This window comes from Bombus vancouverensis, chromosome 13 (assembly GCF_051014615.1).
Source record: "Bombus vancouverensis nearcticus chromosome 13, iyBomVanc1_principal, whole genome shotgun sequence".
Taxonomy (NCBI): domain Eukaryota; kingdom Metazoa; phylum Arthropoda; class Insecta; order Hymenoptera; family Apidae; genus Bombus; species Bombus vancouverensis.
In genome coordinates, this window is record NC_134923.1 from 9,401,946 (window position 1) to 9,425,006 (window position 23,061).

At 40.9% G+C, this 23,061-nt stretch overlaps 1 protein-coding gene across 2 annotated transcripts in view; it reads right to left on the reverse strand.

The window, feature by feature from the left end:
• Positions 1 to 23,061, reverse strand: part of bi (T-box transcription factor bifid) — a 166,736-nt gene that overhangs the window by 9,571 nt on the left and 134,104 nt on the right. For both annotated transcript variants that reach the window (XM_033341053.2, XM_033341049.2), the window contains exons 5-6: positions 4,999 to 5,145; positions 1,906 to 1,982 (exon numbers count right to left, since the gene is read on the reverse strand). In XM_033341053.2, coding sequence (XP_033196944.1) covers positions 1,906 to 1,982; positions 4,999 to 5,145 — 224 coding nt within the window. The remainder of the gene's footprint in view (positions 1 to 1,905; positions 1,983 to 4,998; positions 5,146 to 23,061) is intronic.

The window sequence follows — 23,061 nt, forward strand, 5'->3', positions numbered from 1 at the left end:
CAGCGTGGCTCCATCTCCTGGTTCTCTGCGGCTTCCTGATGGGATCCGACCACCCTTAACCGAAACCATAAGCCAAAACTAACCCTTATTCTAATTAGGCGGCGCCACGACGCGCCCCCCTGCTTTGCATATTTTCTCGATTAACCTCGCCCTTTCTTTATCCGGCCGGTGCGTCGGGCGTCGCTTCAATTTCCGCGGAATTTCCTCCGTACTCTGCCCTCCTCCCGTGGTTTTTCCCATCGCCAATTCCACCTCCACCCTGCAGGGCACTTATCTAAGGAACCGTTGAAACCAGCGGCCGCTTCCGAGTATATTTTACGTTCTACGTTTGGGAAATAAACCGAAATTCGATGGCTTCAGGCTAATTGTCTTTTTTCTTGCGGGGGTGTTTTTTTTTAACGACGTTAGATTATTTCTGTAAAAGAACGTTTATTAAGTTTGAAGGAAGAATTTCTTTTCCTTCATTCGTATTTCGTATTCCACGTTCTGTTCGCTCTGTCTTCTTTTATATTTATTATTCTATAATATTTTTACAACGTATAATCTACCTTATCTCACTGTATTTCTATTCTATTTTGTATCTCGAAATTTCCTTAATTCGACTGCAACAGAATTAAATAGAAAAATGTGAAAATCATAGACCTATTATCTCTATGGTAATAAAAATGTCATATACCTTACGCTTTATTCTTCTAATTCGATCCTATAATAATTAGAAAGAAAGACAACGACGTACGACATCCTTCATCAAAAAATCACCCAGCACCCAAAAATCCAACTATATTAATTATTAATTATTCTCTTGATTCGATTCTAAAATAATAATGAAGAAAGGTAACAAAGACTCATCCAGCACTCAAAAAACCAAGCTCTCATATTAATATACAGTGTACCTTAGCCGAATTCTAAACTAATCGAACACACCAAAAAACCACGTGTCACTGAAATTCGCCGCAACCCTAAAGCCAAGCTGTGGACTCAATTAAATTCCCATAAACCACCCCAAAGTCCGTCTAGTTGGTCCGTTTCTCAAGGTCCTCAGTGACGATACCTGAACGTCCCGTAGACGACAAATTGGCGAAGCTTTGACTCGCGTGTAGCAAGGATTAGCGAGGTTAACGAAGCTGGCACGAGGTTTATATGCATAGAGCGACTTAACCTCGTCAAGATCCACTCGAGGGCCAACAGAAACCCCCCGGATGAAATTGAAACGGGTCCGAGTATACGCGACCCTCGCTTATATAAGCTCGTAAAGCCGCGATATTGAATACAAATGGACGATACCAGGGTGCAAATGAGCCCCGGTGGAAGCAACCCCCGGCCCTGGGGGCTGACCCCGAGCCCTGATCCGTTCAGCTTAATAGCGAGAACCGAGGGGAGAGCATGGTAAGCTCGACGATCAATTAGGTCCATCTAGAAGACAGGATCTGGAATTGCTTTTTGTTCGATGGGGTTACGATCCGGAGAGAGGGTGGACCATTACGCGGTTGCCCCTTTCAGCTGGTTTCTAAAGGACGATTTTTTAGTTTCTGTTCTTTAGTGCGAGAAAATTAGAGTTTTCTAATTTTTGTGAATTTTTATCCACTATAAATTCGTTTGTTCCTTTCTACAGAGGCCTTGAAAATATTTATCGATGATAATTTCGATACAGGGAATTAAAATCAGAGCTGTTTCTGCAGGTTAATGGCTTTGGTAAAATATCTATATTTTATATTATTTTCTTTATGATTCTATTATTAAAATATAATAATTTGTGGTTGGTTAATTGGAATTGGATTTTTACCAAGGATTTCATCTTCTGACAATGACATCATTAAAATAGTAAACTGAACCAAAATATTTGACAACTTTAAGCAACAAGTTTTATTTTTTCTACTTTAATGAAATTTTGAAAGCGATACTCACTTTTTCTCGCGCTTCCCCGCCCCCGTGTCCCGAAATCCCTTCGCGAACGGGTTATTGTCGATCTTCAGCTGGGTGATCTGCAACAAAAGGGAATTACAATGCTACGGCATTTCGTTAATGAGATATCGACATTTGCGAGTAACACAAAACCGAGAATAATTAATCGAATACGCTGTCAGTGTTGGACAAAGGCCTCATTAACAAACATCCCTGCAAGAGATCATTTCGACAACACTGTTACACATCTCTATACATTTTGCTTAAATAAATGGAAACTCTGTTTCCACAATGTCTTCAACAATTCATTTCACATATTACGTCAAATTATGATAAAGCAGATTTAAAAATTTTAAGCAAATATCTTCATTCTATTATCTTAATTTCTATCATTCCTACAAATAATATCGTACAATATCTTACAATTCTTCTAAATAATAAACACCAAAATGTAAAATAAAAATCCTGACCCTATGAAACAAACCTATTGTTCATAATCACGTCCGATTTCCGTAACAGATACATTGCAAAATTTCAACAAAATATCTTCAACCTATTAGCCCAATATTGTTCGACGTCCCTTTAATTTATGTAAATAGTACAGCTTTTCCTTCGATAACGAATATAATAACGAAACTTCAACAACGAAATACGTAAAATTTGCAGCCAGATATGAATTAAACGCAATTTTTTAAATAAAATATGAATTTATATAATGAGATTTTACGCTCCGGTTGCCTTCACACATACATTATACCACCTTTTGCAAAGAGTTGAAAACGAATCTTAAGGAATACTAAAAAATTCAGTAAACGTTTAAAAAATAAAAGAGCATAGTAGTTGCCACTTATGCATTCTTATTAGAAAAACACAAATCTCTTCGATCGACGTTGAAAACTTAGCCGAAAGTTTCCAAAGAATAAAATCACACTGAGAAAAGAAAATTCCGCTGGAGATCAGCGGGATGGATGGACAATTTTTTCGTTGGTTCAGATTCGGTTAATTAAAATCGCCTTTGGCGCGTAGAATGGCCAGATGGTTCCCGGAAGCTGCTTGCTTCCCGGTACGCGTTATTCTTGATTCTTGCGCGCGGGCGCAAAAGGGGCCCCTTGTCCGTATTTTTCGTCGCGCGATTCTTCCCTCTGCCGTTATCGCCTCTGTTTCCCGGTATCTCCTGCTTGCCAGAAGAAAGATATCGCCTATGTGGATCTTTTCGAGTGGCCTGGCCCTTCTGAGTTTCTCGAAACCCGGCTGATCTCGCCGGTTGTTTCGTGGGATCGTCGATTCCTCGTAACTTGGACCGATCGTTGCGGTATTTGATTATTGAAAAAGAGTTCTGGGAAAGAACGATCGCGTACAGAGGGTGGGACAATGGATGTCGAAACGATTACGGTGGACTGATGGTAGAAGTTATTGGAAATAACGGGGCTATGTGAATAACCTGGAGATAAGGGTGTGATAACGTATCTTTCTCCTTTGGCTTGCGAACGAATTTCTTATAGAAATTAAAGAAGAATGAATAATATTCAGTTTCGACAGAGCAACAATATTTTCTTAGGTTATAGAATTTATTTGTAAAAATATATTTGTCAAAATTGGAGGCTGGAGACTGGATGGAACGACGCTTATGCTAGATTTATCTTTTTACGAGTATAATCAAAATGAACATGTATACAGAGATTTGTTTTATCTACTAGATATTGCGACGAGTATTATGCTTTGAACATTTTATGCCTCTTTACATACTGTGCTTTCTATGCTTATTTCTACGGATTTGGATTTTTTTTTAAATTAATAAATTAGATTGCACGAGAACATCTTCTTACTTCTTAAAATGTACCTAATTATTATAGAAATCAAAACGTTTGAATAATATCTTTTCTTACAAAAACCTTTATCTTAAATTCTGGAATTACTCGGATAGGGTTAAAGGCGATGTCAAGGTTTGTTTGATTTTTAGGTGACACCGTGATCGTACACTGAATTGCCAAAGGGTTGATAAAGATTAAAAAGCAATGTAATTTGTAACTGGAATATTCTTTACTCTAATTGACGCAACCCCGAATTCGCCGATTAATTCTTTGCTTTGTTTTTCGCCGTAATTTCGCGAACAAACGATTGGAAGCTTGTTAATTAAATTGTCGAGGTTGGGCTGCAACCCGACCGTTAATTACAACATTTTCTTTAATTAATTTAATTAATTCGATACCCGGCCCTACCGGCTCGGTCCTAAACTTCGATAATTAATATGCAAAGGTAATGGCTCGATAATAAATTTCCAATAAAGAAACGGATAACGCTGTTACACTCAATCACCTTTGCACACACGAATAATGAGACTAAATATTAATTGACATGTTAATCAACTATTCTACGAAAAACATCTCTCCAATGTCTATTACGATTTCCTCTTCATCTCTCAAGATGCCTCAACTATTTAAAGTTTCCCGCGTTTCTTATCATCATCATGTTCCCCTATAACCTTCAATTATGAATCGAACAGTAACATTAAAAAAAAAAAAACTAGTACTAAAATTTCCTACATAATTTACCTTATTCACCATTTCGTTTTAAAAACAGAGGATAGTTATGCAAATTCATAATTTTTCATATCATATTCATATTTCTATAATAAATAATAGCAGTTTCGCTAAATATTCCAACGTTAACTTGCGTGTTTTCTATATCTTTTTATTTTACCCAAGTCTCGCGTATCTTCGCACCTTCAAACTCTCTACAAATGCACAGAAACTCTACGTATAAGCTCCTCTACCCCGCAAGCTCCTCAATAAAAGCCGCGATCGATCCCCGAAACTCCTGTCTATAGAAGCGAAACTAAAAAAGAGAAAAAGAAAAATCCCTATAAACCTGAAAAAGTCTCCAGACGACAATTTCCACCTGGAAACTTTTCTGCGTGGTAGAGACGAGCAAAAGAGACTGAAATCGAACAAAACCGTCGTCTCGACAAAAGGCCAGAGTCGATCAGAGAGTTCGTCGAGACCAGCTAGACTAACGAGTTTTCCCCTAGCGTTTTCGCAGACTCGATCGAGTCTGCCGCTAGCCGTTAACGGAAGTAGGAAGCAGACGTTCACTCACCTTCTCGTTCTGATAGGCGGTCACCGCGATAAACTCCGTCTCCTTGAAAACGTAACTCCTGAACGTCGAGTAGGGAAGCTTCAGGATGTCGTTGGCCCGCACCAGGTGAAACCTCGGCTGGTACTTGTGCATCGAGTTCAATATCGTCTGAAACAACCAATGGACCGTACATTGGGACAGACTGTTTCAGCTCTGAGCTCGTGCTCGCAATCGTTTCTCATTCTCTCTTCCTCTCTCGAGCGTGCTTTTTAGGAAATCGACTGGCCGCCACGAGCAAAACCGCCTCCGCGTACAGGTTATCTGTGTAGGTTGGCAACACTGCTGGGAATACCTTAATGGCGGATCTGGATCGTCGATTAGAAATTTGAATTAGAAAATATTTTTATTTGAGAATTTATGATACCAGGGTCTGATAATTTATCGAGATTACTGGACAGTTTTTTTTCGAGATGGTAATTTAGTGGCGATGGAATTTTTTACTAGATACAGAATACCTAGAAGTCTAACTAGGGAATTTAATGATTTCTAGATATGCGACTTTTGGCAGTGGAAATTCTCATTAGACGTGGAATACAGCGAATGTCATTTAGCAAAAGGTGAAACGTGAAGATTTAATTTTTCGAAATTTACCTTGGAAGCTTACGCGCTTTCGATACTAATTGAGAATGACTGGACGATTTCTTTTAGACAAAATAATGTCTCGTTGATTGAATCTTACAGTAGATGAATTTTATTTTGTAAGATGATTATAAATGATTGATTTACTGGATTTTACTAATAAACTTGGACGCGATCTAAATGTTATTTCATAGACATATTCTCAATATTAGTAGAGGAATTTTCGAATGAAATAAAATTCAATTTTTTCCCATCTTTGTCTTTACCTTCTTCGGAAATTTACAGCCAGTGTCGGTCGATTTCGCTTTCAACTTGCTCTAACATCAGCCCATCACGAATATACTAGTCGAACACGATTCGGAAATTTACTTGCATCGAAGTATCGTCGATTTCTCTACGAATCAAACTTTCCAGTTACGTGAAACGACGTTTTGTTCGCTAATATATTATACGCGATGGGCTGCTACAAACAAGCCAGATATCCCAGCAGAAGGGAGAAACCACGAGAAAGAGGAAAAGCAGGACAGAAGAGACACGAATTCTAGTCGGAGTTTATCATGCTCGTGGCATTCCGAAAGCGCGGTTTACAGATTGAGAAGATTATTTCGCAAAGCGGCATAATCGTTGCTCAAGTTGCATCATGCACCGCTGATCGACTCGTATAAACTCGTTCTAAAGCTCGTCTTTCTTTCATTTGTAGAACCAATGTCTCCGCCACGACGATGACGACTATCGTTTTTATACCTTATGCCAATCGTATCATCTCGATTTCTCAATTTTACCCTCAATCTTACCGTTGTTAGCCTCCAATTTCCTCGCTACTTTCAAAATCACGTTACGCAACAATCGTTTATTCCTTTATCAACTGACTTGAAACCAAGAAAAAAAAAAAAAAAAAAGGAAAAGAAAGAGCATATAAGAAACGTAAAAGTTCGTATAAAAGCGATAATGATTTTTGTCAATATTCTTCGCTGTATTTATTTATGAAGTACACAACTCCGTGATTTAATTGAATACAATTCTTCAGCAATATAACACTCGTAGTACATATATACAACATACATGTAATATAATGAATATTTTCGAACCAATTAAAATCCGTTGGACAAGAACCAAGAACGCTAAAGTACCTCTGCTGCGTTTCTAAAAAAAGAACAAAAATTGGCGTCTGCGTCCTTTCCTTTTGGAACACCTCAGTTATTTTCCAAGTTTCCCTAAATTTCGTAAATAGACGGCGAAATCTGAAAATGCAAAATTGCACAGGATACACATAACACAAAAAGATACACAAGGTATGCAAAGCACAAGGATTTCTATAATAATATTCGATAAGTGAAAAAGTGTTCTTTTCGCTTTTTTATTTGTCCAATTATATTCTCAAAAATCAGGAAGTTGCAAAAAATCGGCAGTCTAATTGGAGGCAGCGGAGAAATCCGAAGGATCACGGAGAACTGTAGGATCCAGAGGACACGTGAGAATAAGAAGCTTCGCGAGGCTGCTTTTTGAAAGAAACGCCGGCGCAATCTCAGTTTTTAATGGCGAACGCTTTAAGAGCGATTCGTGGCAAAATAAAACGATCGGTTCGCTTTTAGTCGCGTCTGGTTGCACGCGCGCCGACGATGCAAATGGCGCGGTAGCAGCTAACAAGATTGCACAGGACATTCCATCGTGGAATGGACGCAGCTTCGTTGGCGTCTCGATAAATCTACGTTCCATCCTGGAGTCGCGGTAATTACGCCGCGGAATTTTCGTAATGGAGAACAGCAGGCCGGTTACTATTTTATAAGAAGACGGCCGTGGCGAACGATCCTCCGCTTCTGACGAATGAACTTTCAATGGAACGCCATTTTTCGTTATTTGTATTAAACTTTTGCGTTTTTCAATCCCATCGCTCTTTACCGATAAATATTCAGCACTGTCTATGGACAAATATTTATACAAAGAACGAGGATATACTCTGTCTATTACAAAATGCAGCAGTGGAAGAAATTATACCATTTAATGGAAAACCATTTTTGTTATGTTATGTATATTGGACTTTTGTGTTCTTTAAATTCTTGTCTCTTTTTCTTTTCTTTTTTTTTTTTTTTTATTCATGAAGTAAATATTCAGATTTATTAGATCTTTAAAAAGGATCGAACGACGAAGGCGTGTCTGTGACAAAATGTAAGATCGGGAGAAATTATGGTAATCCTAAGAGGAAACTTAAGCATCGGTCTCTTTTATCGTCCCTTTGAATCAAATTCGCTATTAGACACACTCTTATTATTCCATCGTTATATCTGATCGTGTGGACGTAAGAATTACATAAATCCAATTATACAAGTCTCACGAAATACTGGCTAATCGACGTCATCGATTGGATTCGAAGCTTGAAGTTAGAAGATAAGAACATTTCTCATCGAGCTATTATAATTCAATGGCGTTAACGCACCATACGTATTTTTTCTATCTAAACATGGTTTCACGATATTTTTATAATATTCAGGCTGCGATTAAAAATCAGGAAAATCGAGCAAAAGAAACTTCTCTAATCATTCGAAATCATACGCGAATATAGTAATTCACGCATACAGCAGATTTACCATATACAGATGAAATTATCTAAAAATTCTGAATTTACATAAAGAGCGGCAGTCTAATTACAGCGAATGTTATACTTTCTTTACACGTGCTTCCTCATCGCGTGTATTCTGCATATTCCGTACCATCGTATTTCCCATAAACGCATAGAAATCCCAATCGTAACCAGCATCCGACCACCTCCAACCGCCTCCACCTTCAGCCCAGAAAGCTTGCCTAGCCGACAACGAACGATAAAACGAACCAACAAAAACTCATCCATCTTGTCAGGCAAAGGACATCGCGCGACGTTTCTTGTCCGCGCCCACGTCGTCCGCTCTGAGAAACCAAAGTCCTCGAAAACGAACGTTGGTTAGAAACGAAAGGGGAGGATGAAGGGCAAAGGTCCGCGCGATAACGGCCCGGCAAAGAGAGAAACGGTGTCCAATGGAACTGTGGATAGCGAACGATGAAGAAGAGAAGGGGAATAGCTGCGACGGATCCGGCAATAAATAAAACGGCGCGCGTCCAACGTGGAAATCGCGATCACGCGAAAGAGAGAAGCTGGCTGGACCGCGACGGCCGCCATTACGCGCGGCTCCGCACAAAGGGGAAATAATTAGCGCTGCTCGACTGATAAGCCGGCCAATCTAGGCGTTTGTCATTAGCCTATCAAAGCCGAATACCAGCGAGTCTTCTTGCTCTTTTATTTACGATCCGCCTCGACTCGGTTTCGTTCGAAGCTGCGAGTTGGCAGAAGTTGGCGTTTCTGCTATCTTCGTTCCCTCTGCTGGACCTTCGGCCTCGACACGCCTCCGGCGCCGTGCAAAATACGTGCGAACGTAGATCGCTGCAATTAGTACTTCTCCTCGGTCTAATCGTGTACCTGAGCTTTCCGCTTTCCTTTTCCGAAGAATTCGGCAGAAGATTCTTTGAGAGAGGTTTAATTGCGGCGATTTCGAACGGACGACGAAATGGAAGTCAGGAAATTGTTGAAGTCGATTTTGATAGTAAATATTCGTTGTATTTTGTTATAATTCTATGTCGAGTACGAGAGCTTCGTTTGTTACATCGTAGCAGGACGATATTATCTTTGAATGAAATTATTCAGCCACGTTAACACCTGAAACGTCGTAAAGTCAGCTCGAAAGCAACCTTACAGCGTCATCATCCGTTCCAAACCTACGAAACAATCGTCCACCTACATTTCCAGCCCTCGAATAATCAACTACGATCCACGCGTACTAGACATCATCGATCTCTCAGAACACGAGAAACAAAACTGTCGTATATAGGTGCCAGGAAGTATGAAAAAACGACCAGCTCTCGAACAGCCAGCCACAACGAGTGCCACGCTTAGAACGTTTTAGATACGCACTCCGCTGCACTCCCGCGATTTTACATTTCCCATAAATACATAGAAATCCAAGACGGAGTGCTTACACAGAGACTGCGGATGTAAACGGAAATTCGAGTCTTTAGGAATACGAGTAAAGAGATGGAAACTAAGCGAATATTTGTTCCACTCTCTAACTATTACAGCGAGTATTATCATACTTTGGATATCTTATACGTTCTTTTTATACGCACTGCGCGTATTTCTGCGATTTCGAATTTCCCGTGAACGATAATTTCATCGTACAAATATACCAAGACGTATGTATGATAGAAGGTAGTAGCGTGAGCGTAAAGGAACTGGAAAGCAGCGAAGCCAAGGTACGAGGAGAGCAGGCTGGTCATGGAGACGACTCCGGCGACTTACATACGTATCGTGCCGCGTGAATTGACCGGCCAGATAAAAGGGGTGGGAGAGGCGGACACCGGAGGCAGGAAAGGGGAGGCCGAGGAAAGTGAGAGAATATCCTGGCCGACACAGAAGCCGACGCTGCTAATGACTCTGTCCGCGGTAATCTCCGGGTGTTATCTGTCCTGGCTACCTGGGGCCCACCTACTTCGAATCACGAACCTGCACACGCTTCCACCTCGTTTCCTGCCGATCAGCCGCCGCTCGAACGCGCGTCGTTCTCCGCTTCCAACGACTTCGCCCCGACAACACGACCACTGGTAGCACTTTAAGCTCGCTGCTGATTATTTCCCTGGTTGATCGCTTGCCTCTTTTTCTCTCAGCTCCATGTTGTAAAGTTAAAGGATGGAGGATTATGGGTGGCGGATTTCGGAGACGCAATCTGAGATGGCGAGCCGCCGTGAATTTATAGACCAGCTCCTTCGATATTATCAGAGCGCGGATTTTTACGTACTTCAAATTTCAAGGAAAATGTAAAGATGCACGAGTGTACGGAATTCTCGTAAGGCACAAGGTAACGCAAAGAAATCTTTCGTCGTTGTATACTACGATAGCCGTAGGCGTATACCGCAACACCTTTGGATCGATGGAGGTCCGTGAAGAAAATCAGCCGGGAAATTGATCTTGTCTCTCGAATTCAACGTCAAATTCTTATTTATTGCGTGGTATTCTGATCATTTCGAGAATCAGAAGTTTCGAAGAAACCATAGAACTCGATCGCTCTCTTGAAAGGAAATGTTAATGTTTGTTCGAACGTCGGCGAAAGCCAAAATAATTCAGGCGAGATGGTTCTTCGCCGAAACAGTAAATCAAAAACACTATACTCGTCTTCCGTAGGTACACGATGATCTCCACTCGAAGCCAAGCAACATCCACCAATATCAAACACTCGATCCCCGCTAATCCCCTATATTCCAAATGGAGTAAGACGTTCCAGCTTCCTACTCAACTTCCTAAGCCAACAAAGAGAGAGTACAGATTCTATAAGAGGAATTCCACGGCGGACACGCGTAGTCAGCGAGGTCCTGGCCGCGTTGTTTGGTCAACCGATCTTACAGAAGGGCAAACAAGTCTCTCTGAACGCCGAAAGGGTTTGCCGGCGAAGGCTGCACGTCATCGACGGCTTCTTTCCGCGCGGAAAGTCGCGCGGCGAGAGAAGCGAACAAACGTGGAGACAAAGAGGTGCCCTCCAACCCTCTTTCTCCCACTCTCTTCCTTTCTGTTTCTTTCTCGCCGCGGCTCGAGGCGGCCCTTTTCACTTTGAGGGTTAAGAAGTTAGCTGATGGTTCGAGGATTACTTAGACTCCGTACATAAGGCAACTGTGCGCAGTTAGTTTGCGGTGCACACAGCCTCTGAAACGACCGGAGAGAGCTTCCTTCGCCTTTTTTCCTCTCTCGGTTTTCCCAACGACCGCCTTTCTCCCACTGAACTCGGACTCGGCGACGCTTCTGACGACTTGCCCCGCTCTCGGCTTCAGGATTTCGTTGTTTCCCCGGATTTCTGGTATTTACGGTTTTAGAAGCGTGTTATCGCGTTCCGAGGAATTTTTTAGGTTCAGGTGCCAGTTCTGCGAAGTGTCGGGCGAAGGAAAGTTTAAATATCGTTTCAATTTTATGGTAATTTCAGAAAATGGACTGCGAATAGACGCGATACGATATCCCGAAATACATAGTTAGGGTTAACACGGTGAAAAGTAACTGGTACAAACTTACCAATACTGATACGTCAGTGATAATTTCTTTTTGTTGTACGTCGTCAAATAGTTTTGTATAATAGAGTTAGGGATGATATAATAATGTATTGTTCTACCTAATAAAATGAATCATGCATAATTCCATAAAATAATATAATTTGTTCGATTGCCGCAAGATGGGTCAGACGTAATGCGATAAAATAATATAAAACAAAAAATGCTGCGCATCTGTTATTTCCTTATAAGACGAAAGACACTTTTGGGACAATCTAATACTACTCTTCTATGCTATTCTAAGCTTTGAATGATTCCACATGACAAGCTTTCAGTCTTACCATACGAAAAGTAAGATAATTTTAGTGTTTACTATAGCGTGGTTCAGTGAAAATAGAAGATTACTTTATGGGAAGCTGGAAGACTGTTTCGCAAGAATGAGCAGAAATATCAACATTACCTGAAACCATTATTTATCTGTTATCACTCATTTTAGAACTATCATTATTACGCTATTACGTAAAAGCAGAAGGTTACTTTATAAGAAATTCGTAACATCGTTTCACAGATTGTTTCACAGAAATTCTCAGCATCTACTCGTTGCAACTCGTATTACCCAATGTCCTTAAACAGCGCCTAATCGTCAAATCCAGGCACTGGCGACTCTCGCAAAGCCTTGAGAGCCCATCTCACTCCGAACCTGTCGTGCAACCTGTCTCAAGCAACCAACATGTCCGAAACATCTGCAATTAACTCGTTCCTCTCCTTTTCTGTCTACTTCTGGCTAATCGCTATAACTAAAAAACGTAGGTCGAAGAAGAAGATCGCGTCCTTGGCGCGCGCGAGAGAGAGCACAGAAAGAGGAGAAAGGAAAAGGAAAGAGGAAGAAGTCGAAAGAAAGAAAAAATAAGTCCATGGGAAGAACCTAAGGGGGTAGAAAAGACGTTAAGCCGCACGCGTCGTGGCGAAGGGATGGAAGAGAAAGAAGAAGGGGTGGTGGACGAAAGGGTGGCGAGAACTGTGGCGCCACCTCGGCAGGAAACGGCAGAGGAGCGAAGGCAAGGCGCGCAGAGGGTCCTCCGTGTGTCGGGGGTGCGAGAAAGAAAAGGCGAGGCGGTGCGGCCAAGGGGGATGGAACGCGGAAGAGGAGAAGGAAGGAGGTGGTCGTCCTAGTATCGACCGGCTGAAAAAGGGGTGGATTTTTCTACCCCTGGGCGGAGGACCAGCATTAGGGGGACGTGTTCTGGACTCGATTACAACTAGCCCACCTCTGATCTCCGCAAGCCACCAGGAAACCCCTCTACCATACACTTTCACCCTGTCTCAACTTCTTTCCAAGATTCCTGTTAGGGGTTGCTTCTCCACTTTCTTTCATCTTTTTATTTTTACTTTTCCTCTTTCTCGTTTGTGCACTGTGTTTTTGGAACGTTGTCTGCGCTTGTTGGAAGTGTCGGCGGGTCTGAAGGTGAAAGTTTTTTATGGTCGTTGTTAGGGGTTGCGTCTTGACCACGTAATATCCTTTTCTTTTCCTTTGGTTTCTGAGTTTTCAGAACTGGCTTTGGGATGATCGTTGTGGATGTTCGAAGGGTTGAATACTGGTAGGATTTTCGTTTAACATCGATGATAGGGTTTTTTTTACTTTGTTTCATCTTTCTACGTAATTGAGATTGATTTCATTAATAGAACGTTGAGTTTAAAGAAGTTCAGGTATCGAACAATCTCAATCATTCTATACCAAAAAACTGGCAAAATGTAATTTATACAACGATTAAAACCAACCAATTTATGCAAATATTTAACAAAGTCCACTGTCGTGTTTTACAACGAAACACATTCAAATTATTTTAATCGCATGTAAAAAAAGAACCATTCAACCATTTGTTGAATTACAAAACTATCTCTTCCGTTTAGAACGATAAAATCCCTCTCAACAATAAATCGACCAAATTCTCCCAAATTAAAACGCTAACTATTCTGCCAATTAAAAATACACAACTCCTAGCAGGCGAACACCTCGACAATACACCTAAACAAACCTTTCAAAATCGCACTGTCGTCGCTGAATAAACTAAATAACCCAAAGTAACGCTCTAAACAAGCCAACCTTCTCCTTAACAGAGGAAGAAGAAGAATAACTGGAGTTCAGAGGACCGATCTATAGTCTAAAGTGTCTGTGAAGCGAAAATCACTGGCCCATTCTGTCCCACGCGGCCATCTGAATAGAAACTGTGCGAGTTAATCGGCCTGGCTGAACTTCGACACCGACTCGCTTCCCCGGAATCCAATTAATCCCCGGATCGGATCTAAGTTCGGGGAAGTGACGCGTGGGACTGTTCGCGTACCTCTTCCTCGAACGAATTACGCGTCATCCGCGATATCGTCGTCGTCGTGGTTGCTCTCTTGACGATCGTGCGCTGCAAAGAATCCGAAGAGGGAAAAGAAAAATGGATCCTCGGGGGCTTTCTCCGGCACTTTGCTCGGCCGGAAGCTAATTGGCCCGAATCGAGGGTGGCTTTTCCATCATCCGGTTCACGGCATTATGGCCGACTCGCACGTGAGCCTCGCCATCGACCAATGGGAACGCGAGTCGATGCACTCGAAGAACGGGACTCGACCGCTTCCCAACGATGTTCCTCGCCTTTCTTCCTTCCTCGCTTCCTTCCTTCGGCCTGATTCTGCCCGATCCGACGCGATAAAACCCCACGCTGAACTCGATAAACGCGTCTGATTTATCGTGAGAGAGGGTGCTTTCGAGATTTTCTAATCTTCTTAGGCAGGTCAGTCCGCTGCTCGGTAATAAGCGGTTTGAAAATCGGACGATCCACGAATTGAGGAATTAAGGGATGATGCACGAGAGGGCGGCGCAGCAGGAGGGTCAGAGGTGCCGGTTTTGGTTACAGAGAGACAATTTTACTCGGAGAGAGTACTCGCTTTGATAAGTTGCTGCTCGACCGAAATAATAAGTCCGTTCGTTTCTGGTGATCGTTGGCGATCTGACGAATCTTTGAGCATTTTAGAATTCTACCTTAAGAAGTTATTAATCAACCACTTTACATATTGCTACGCTATAAGTGTACGTGCATGTTTGGTTTTGGCGAAATTGGCCTAAGATCTTGTGCATCATACTTTGTCAAAGCTGAAGCAAAAACGTGTTTTTTTCGTTGATAGTTGAGAAGAGAGAACTTTTTCCTACGTTTGTCAAACAGATTCTGTCTTGGTCGAAAGTCTTCTGCAGAATCTTTGAGCATTTTAGAATTGTACCTTAAGAAGTTATTAATCAACCACTTTACATATTGCTACGCTATAAGTGTACGTGCATGTTTGGTTTTGGCGAAATTGGCCTAAGATCTTGTGCATCATACTTTGTCAAAGCTGAAGCAAAAACGTGTTTCTTTCGTTGATAGTTGAGAAGAGAGAACTTTTTCCTACGTTTGTCAAACAGATTCTGTCTTGGTCGAAAGTCTTCTGCAGAATCTTTGAGCATTTCAGAATTGTACCTTAAGAAGTTATTAATCAACCACTTTACATATTGCTACGCTATAAGTGTACGTGCATGTTTGGTTTTGGCGAAATTGGCCTAAGATCTTGTGCATCATATTTTGTCAAAGCTGAAGCAAAAACGTGTTTCTTTCGATGATAATTGAGAAGAGAGAACTTTTTCCTACGTTTTGTAAAAAAGATTCTGTCGTGGTCGAAAGTCTTCTGCCGAAGGAGAATAAACGTTGTTGTTTCACTGACACTCTTTTCTGTTTCCAAGAGAATAAAAGTTTCCTATTCATACAAAAGTGAAGCAAAAGTTTCAGAGGATACACTTCGTTTTGTAACTATATTTTTTTTCTTCTGGAATAGAAAAGATAGCAGTGAAGAAATTACTGTTATGTAACTAATTGGAGATTTGAATAGTTTCGTCCGATCTTTGGATAAGACGATGGAATATGTTCGAGACCTTGCTCCTTATTCAGGAGGAATCTATCGTTGCCCCGGTTAATCGTAAATTATCAAAGCCAGTGTCGAGTGAACTGGCCACGATAGTACCTATTTACTTTCATTCGATGATCAAAGAACCGCGTTGGGCCGATAATTCTTATCTGAGCGTGGACAGTGGTCCCATTTAGTCTTTGAAGTGCGCGTGAATTTGTGTGCAATTCCGGTGTCGAAACTAGAACCGTAGAGCGTCATAATGGAGCCAGTCAGTAGAGAAGTTACACTGATTTGATTCAAAAATTGAAAAATTAAGAGATACAGTTATTTTTGATGCTTTAAACTTGGAATCTACGATTCTTTGTATCGTCTCCTTGCAATAAATGAACCATAATCCAACTTTAATCTAATTTTAATGTAATTTTAATGCAATTCAACTTTAATCGTGCAATTGGGTGAGAAGAAAACGAAAGGTGCGATTCATAATTAAATATTAATGGAATAGTCAAGTATTAACGTAGCGATTAATGTAGCAATTTTATTATCGAAGTAATGGAAATTAAATTAGAGTATTTTTAATAAATTACGAATTATAATGAATGGAAATATTGCTACGGGATAAGTAAGTTCTCCTCGTTTAGATTGTACGATGAAGTGATTTCGAATGTTGTTTACTCGGCTCGATCAGCACCCGGTCAACAGGGGCCAAGATGGCTGAATAAGTCGATTAGCGAATCGATTGAGGAAATTAATAATAATGAGGATGGTGGTGATTCTTGTCTCTTTTCAACAAGTTAGAACCGATTTAAAAGAACTTGGGAGAAACAAACTTGTTAATATCATCTTCAATCTCTTTCATTCACGAATACAACATTACATAGGTGCAAACTAAAAAACAAAAACTAACAAGTGCCTTTGGAAACTATTCGCCTTCCAATATTTGACGATTCACCTTCTCATTAATTAATCGTACCATCATGAAAAAACAGAGAGATAAAAGGTACCTAAAAGATATTCGTCCCTTAACGCTTAACACTATAGTTTCTTCGCTTAACGATCGTTTCTATCGATCGTTTCGTTAAGAAGAAAAGCGAAAGACTAAAAAGATAGAAATATCAAAGAACGACCAAAAAGTGTCCGTAAAAAGTAATCGCCCTTTAACGCCTCATGTTTCTTCGTTTTCCGCTGATAATCATTTCTACCGATCGTCCTGTCAAAGGAAATGGAAAAGACACGAAGCTGGAAAAATTAGCACAGAGATAGACAGCGTTTCTGAAACGTAATCACCGTTTGACGCTGAATAAAATTCAGCCTTTTCCCTCGCCGATCGTCTGTATCGATCGGCCCGATGAAAACGACGATCGAGAAAGTAAGGGAACGGGGGAAAAATGGAAAAGAAAACGCGATGTTCGAGAAATCCAGTGTTTAAATACCCAGCGGACGAAGGAAAAGGTAGAAACAGCGATCGAGGAACGTGTGACGCGGCGTCTTTTGAAAAACCACCCCCTCTGGATCTTTGCACGATTTCCATGCAGCGCGGAGGAGGAAAAAAAATCAGGCTGTGGAGAACGTTAAACGGAAATCAGCCGGCCGCTTACAAAGAGCCGACGCTTCTGGCGGGGGTGGTAGACGGGAAGAAAAATTCTTTGATGGTTGGAACGGTGGCGGCGGGCGTAGAACCGCGCGATGAAAGATGGGAAACGCCGCGGGGACACGGAGGTGGCGGGGGTAAGTGTGAAACTGCCGCCGATGTTCCGACAGGAATACAGGAATTTTCCTTCTCTCTGTCGCTGAATATTTTCCGCGGCCGGAATGCTTCAGCGCGGAATGTTCCTGCCTTTCAACGCGCCGATGGACGCGCGGAACGATATGGATTTATTCTTGCCGCGGTTCCCGCTATCGGAGAACGTTTATCATCGCTTAGATCGAAGATGTTTGAGCTTGCGAATGTTAGAACGTTCAAAGCTTCGAATTTTTGTCAGCGTTCGAATTGCTGGATGTTCGAGCATTCGAAATTTTCAAATCGAACTTTGTGCGCTAATTGCTGGATGTCCGAACATTCGAAACTTTCAAATCGAACCTTGTGCGCAAATTGCTGGATGTTCGAGCATTCGAAATTTTCAAATCGAACTTTGTGCGCTAATTGCTGGATGTTCGAACATTCGAAACTTTCAAATCGAACTTTGTACGCGAATTGCTGGATGTTGGGCGTCCGAAACTTTCAAATCGAACCTTGTGCGCGAATTGCTGGATGTTCGAGCATTTGAAACTTTCAAATCGAACTTTGTGCGCGAATTGGTGGATGTTTAAGCATTCGAAACATTCAAATCGAACTTTGTGTGCGAATTGGTGGATGTTCGAGCGCCCGAAACTTTCAAATTGAACTTTGTGCGTGAATTGCTGGATGTTCGAGCGTTCGAAACTTTCAAATCGAACTTTGTACGCGAATTGCTGGATGTTGGAGCGTCCGAAACTTTCAAATCGAACCTTGTACGCGAATTGCTGGATGTTCGAGCATTCGAAACTTTCAAATCGAACTTTGTGTACGAATTGGTGGATGTTCGAGCATTCGAAACTTTCAAATCGAACTTTGTGCGCGAATTGGTGGATGTTCAAGCATTCGAAACTTTCAAATCGAACTTTGTGTACGAATTGGTGGATGTTCGAGCGCCCGAAACTTTCAAATCGAACTTTGTGCGCGAATTGGTGAATGTTCGAGCGCCCGAAACTTCCAAATTGAACTGTGTGCGCGTATTTTAAATTGCTCGCTAAGTAACTCGATAAATATTTAACGGTGCAAGCTGGAGAATTCGAAAGACGAGGAGCCCACGCGATTTCGATTTTTCGAATTGACGTCCTGCGATCGAACATTCGGAATTCGGACACTCGCAAAGATAAAACAGCTGTCGCGATTACTTGGTTTCCGAAATTTCGAATTCGTCGCGTTTCAGCTCGCGAGATCGAGAACTGAAAATAACAGAACTGGCGCGATTTCGATTCTCGAGATTTCAAATTCTCCATTGCGAGTATCGAAGTTGAATACCTACAAATTGTTTGCAACGTGAAACTCGAGAAATTTTATGCCTCCTAAAATAACGAATTCTCTAAAAGATAAATATGTGATTCTGAAAAATAACTTGCACACAACCGCTACGCAGCAAATTTGTATTAACCGTGGCGCAACTCGCGTAATTCCAATCCGCGGAAATCAAAGTTGCCAATGCGAAACTCCACGAATTTAACATTTCTGAAATAACGAACTCCCTGAAAAAAAATGGATATTTCAAAAAAAAAAAAAAGAAAAAAACATTCGTGCAATTGCAACGCGGGAAATATAAATGAGGCGCCGCGTGGTTCGACGAAATCAACCTCGGAGAATAAAAAAATTCGCTGAATTCGAGCACGTGCACGTGTGCGGCGCAGGAAATACGAATTCCGGTGATTAAAATCCTGTTTGCGACGGCCAGTACGTTGCCCTAATTGGAAAATTGAGTTGCGTATGAACGAAATGCGTTGCAGAACAGCGCAATCGTCTTTCTTCGAACGATTAGTAGCGGATAGACTTGGTAGAAAAAGTGGCTTGGTTATCGTGTTATCGCCGTGCACTTCGTATTGTGTACCCGACAAATGCTTAAGCTGTTGCTCATTAGCTAATCAATTACAAATTTGCCCGATACCAAAGCAAATAACGCTATAAAACTGCGAATGTCGCGCAAAAAGAAGTCGCTTCTTTATCGTAACTGGTGACAAACAAGATAAAACAGTCGCGAACCCGCTTGTTACGCAACTGTCGTTTACTTTTTTACAATTTTATTCTCGTTAAAATAATAAAACAGAAAGAGAGAGGCAGAGGGACATTCGTTTTTCTGCGTTTAAATTGTAAAATCGTGAACGTTACAAGGGGGAGGGGGCGGGAGAATGACCAGCCGCCTTTTTGCAACGCCGTTTAAATGAATTTTCGAGACGTAGATTCGATGAATCTCCACGGAAGAAAAATAAACGATAAATGCGTCGATAATGAAATATGTATAAAAATGATCGTTCTGAAGCCTGGCAGGCTGAAAGGGTGAGATACGACTTTGTTACTTTTTATGCAATATTAATGTCCGTCTATAATGTTCTCTTTTATATCTCTCTGTTTAATTACGCATAGCGGAATCTTAGCGTAATACGTCTAGCAAAAATATTCCACTAACTGGAAGATTCAAATGTAAAAGATTAACGTCGTCGAACAAATTTATTGAAACCTTGGAAGATGGAAATTACAGGGAATAAAAGTAGCTAGTTCGATACGTTTAAGAAAAATATTCCATCTGTGGACAAATTTCGGAACAAAAAATTCTATTGTATTGAATATTATTCGAGGTACTCGAAGATAAAAATCGAGAAGAATAGAAATATCGCGTAGACAGTTTCAAGGAGAAATTACGTCATCGAATATTCCTCGAAGCATCGAAAGAAGAATGGTAGAAAGATTAGAAACGTTTCCACATATTAAAAAAAAAAAGAAAAAATAGACTCCAACATCGACAGTCTTAAGTAACCACGAGAAATTACGCGTATCATCGAAAATATTCTACAAGACATCGGGCTTGTCGAAGAGACATCTCGATAAACATAATAAAGATTATTATAACCAATAAAGAATATTCCACGAACCTCGTAACTTCGAAATTAAGAAATCACCTCGTCAAATATTCCTCGAGTGATGGAAAAACGGCGGAGTAAATGAATAGAAAGAAGATTATCTTTTAAACACTCCCCTCCGCCCCTCAAAATCAATCTCCAGTACCAATTGTCCCAGGAAACAGAGAAAAGAAGATATTTTACGGACGATATCCGGACGTTGCACGGTCGTACTCGATCCCCGTAACAATTTCCCGGACAGTTTCCCATCGAAACATCGAGCAACCCCCTTCCACCCCCTTCTGAATCGAAGATCACGATGACCAACAATGGTGCTGATTGAAAGCAATTATCGGACCTTTCTTCCTTGTACTTTTTAACTTACCGCCGCGGTCACACCCCTGTTGGCTTCCGCTCGAGATACCGTCAGCCCTGTGATTTTCACGTGGGGTGACGAGGTCAATCGTGACCCACGAAGAGAAAAAAAAAAAAGAAAAAAAGAGAAGGAGAAGGAAAAGGAAAGCAGCAGGAAGGAAGGAGAGAAGAGGTAGCAAACAAGGGAGAAAAAACTGAATACATCGCCACCCCCTACGTTTTCGGCTCGCGTCTTTGACCACCCCCAGGAGGCTGCTAATCGAGCGCCGCTTTTTTTCCAATACAAACGAACCCCTCTGGGTGATATTTTTCTTGCTCTAGGCGGAAACCAAGGTGACCAGCGTGGATTCTTGGCGCAGAATGAATTTTGAGGGGGTTGTCGGGGGTGTAATTCGTGGCGGAAGACCGGATAGGGCGAGTTCGGTGCGTGGAATTTGTTTGAATAACATTGAATCGATCGGGGCGGTTCTTTAACGCGTTGACTTGCACGCCAACTTGATGTATTTGGCACACTGGCAGGCCGTGATAATTTGAAATATACTACGCCATAATATTTAATCTTTGCAAGGTATCTATCACGTTGTATTTGCGCACTCCTTTTCTGCCGATATTATCTAAATCAGCCACGCTGCTGAATATTATCTTATTTTAAACGTTCTAAAAAAACTGAGTTATCGAGGTCAACGGTGGCTACTTAATCAGCGTTTCAAGAAATAATGGCAAATTGAGGTGATATTTATCGTCGTCTTCAGTGTCTAACAGCTTTAAATGTTTATCATTTTCTAGACCGTATTTATTAGAATTATTCCAATATATGTTTAGAATGTTGGCCGATCTTTATTCCGATTATTCGAGTTATTAGGCGAATTCGGTTCTATCGCCACCTTTTAACTGTATTTTATATCTCCACTTACGAATTAGTATACTTATCTACTAATTGTAGGTAGTTAAAGCGTATAGCCATCCATAAAAAAACTTTTCGTACGTTCTAAGGCCATTCTCGTTAAAAAAAAGGATGCTACAAAATTTCACTGCGAAGCGTGTAGACTACGAAGGTTGGAAGGACAGAATATTTTAATAAATAAAAATCAAAAAAATACAATTACCGCGAACAAACGATTTACCAGGTGGACAAAAAGCAATCGTAAATGTTTCAAATTGATCTTTTCCATTGTAAAAGAAACGAGAAAGGATGAAGTTTCCTGATTAATTTGGTAGAATCGATTTAGTTGAATAATAGGATATCGCTTTTGAGTATCATAAAATTTGAGAATGGATTCCACTTTGGTTGTACAGATAAGAAACGCCGCTAATCGCGAAATACGTGTTTCTTAATGTGGTCGATTAAACGAAATGCTAAAAATACAGATCGAAAATGTCAGCCAGCCACGCTGATATTAAAGGAACGAAATCTGTCCGAGAACTACGAGAGGACCGCTCTTTTACTTTCCCTTCGAATAATCGAGAAATTAAAGTCGATCCAGACGACGTATAATAAATTCATTAAGAAGTGGCGAGCGCGTCGATCAGCGCCGATCTAAAAACATCCCGATCCTTCCGCCATATTTTACTTAACATCCATCAAGCAAAAAGCAGTTTATCCTTCCCTATGGCAATAAAGTTAAGTAATAAAACTAAAATAGCGGCGACGTTAAAGAAGCGACAATTAACGAGACACGATAAAACTAACGATTAACCGTCCCTAGATCTAAGCTACAAATTTCCATTCGAACAAGTCACAGCTGAAAGAAGGAAAAAATGGTCGTTTAACCGTAGAAACTGTCCTCACTTTCTCAACGATTTAACTGCGATGGAAATCAAAGGCGACACCGCGCGACATGTTACACATTGACAAGATCAAAAAAAAAAAAAAAAGAAGAAAAAAAGAAAGGAAAGAGCTAACCTCTAATAAAGAAAAAATCAGAAAAAAGAAACACAGAGGCTCGTTAACAATTAAAGCGTTGACAGCAGATGATGAAAGGAAGGATACAAGGCGTTTCGTTTGAAAGACGATGCCTTTTCAGAAGGACCCTGTGAAAATATGTCGTAAATATGGGCTCGTAAAGAAGATAGGAGGAGCTAATACATACACTTTCGTTTAAAAGTTTGGAGATTTCCTTTTTCCAACAAACACAAGCTTTTTCTTACCCTTTTCCAACGTTTGAGAATATTACGTTCGTACGTTTTGTCTTTAAATGAGATACAATTAATTACAAGGAAAGGACATTCTTCTGCCAATTATAGTCTCGAGGCTTTCAATATTTCTTGCAACATGACACTACGAAAGAATCTCCTGGGCGTAATAAAATATTTATAAATTCTACGATTAACAAATTTTTAAATCCATCCAAAAATCTCTCGTCTCTTTTTACGAGTCATTTTATCCTGGTCACCAGTTGATTACGTTGTATTTACACTTGCAAGCGGCAAAATCCATCTAACCGAGACTCGTCTGTTCCTGTTAATTGT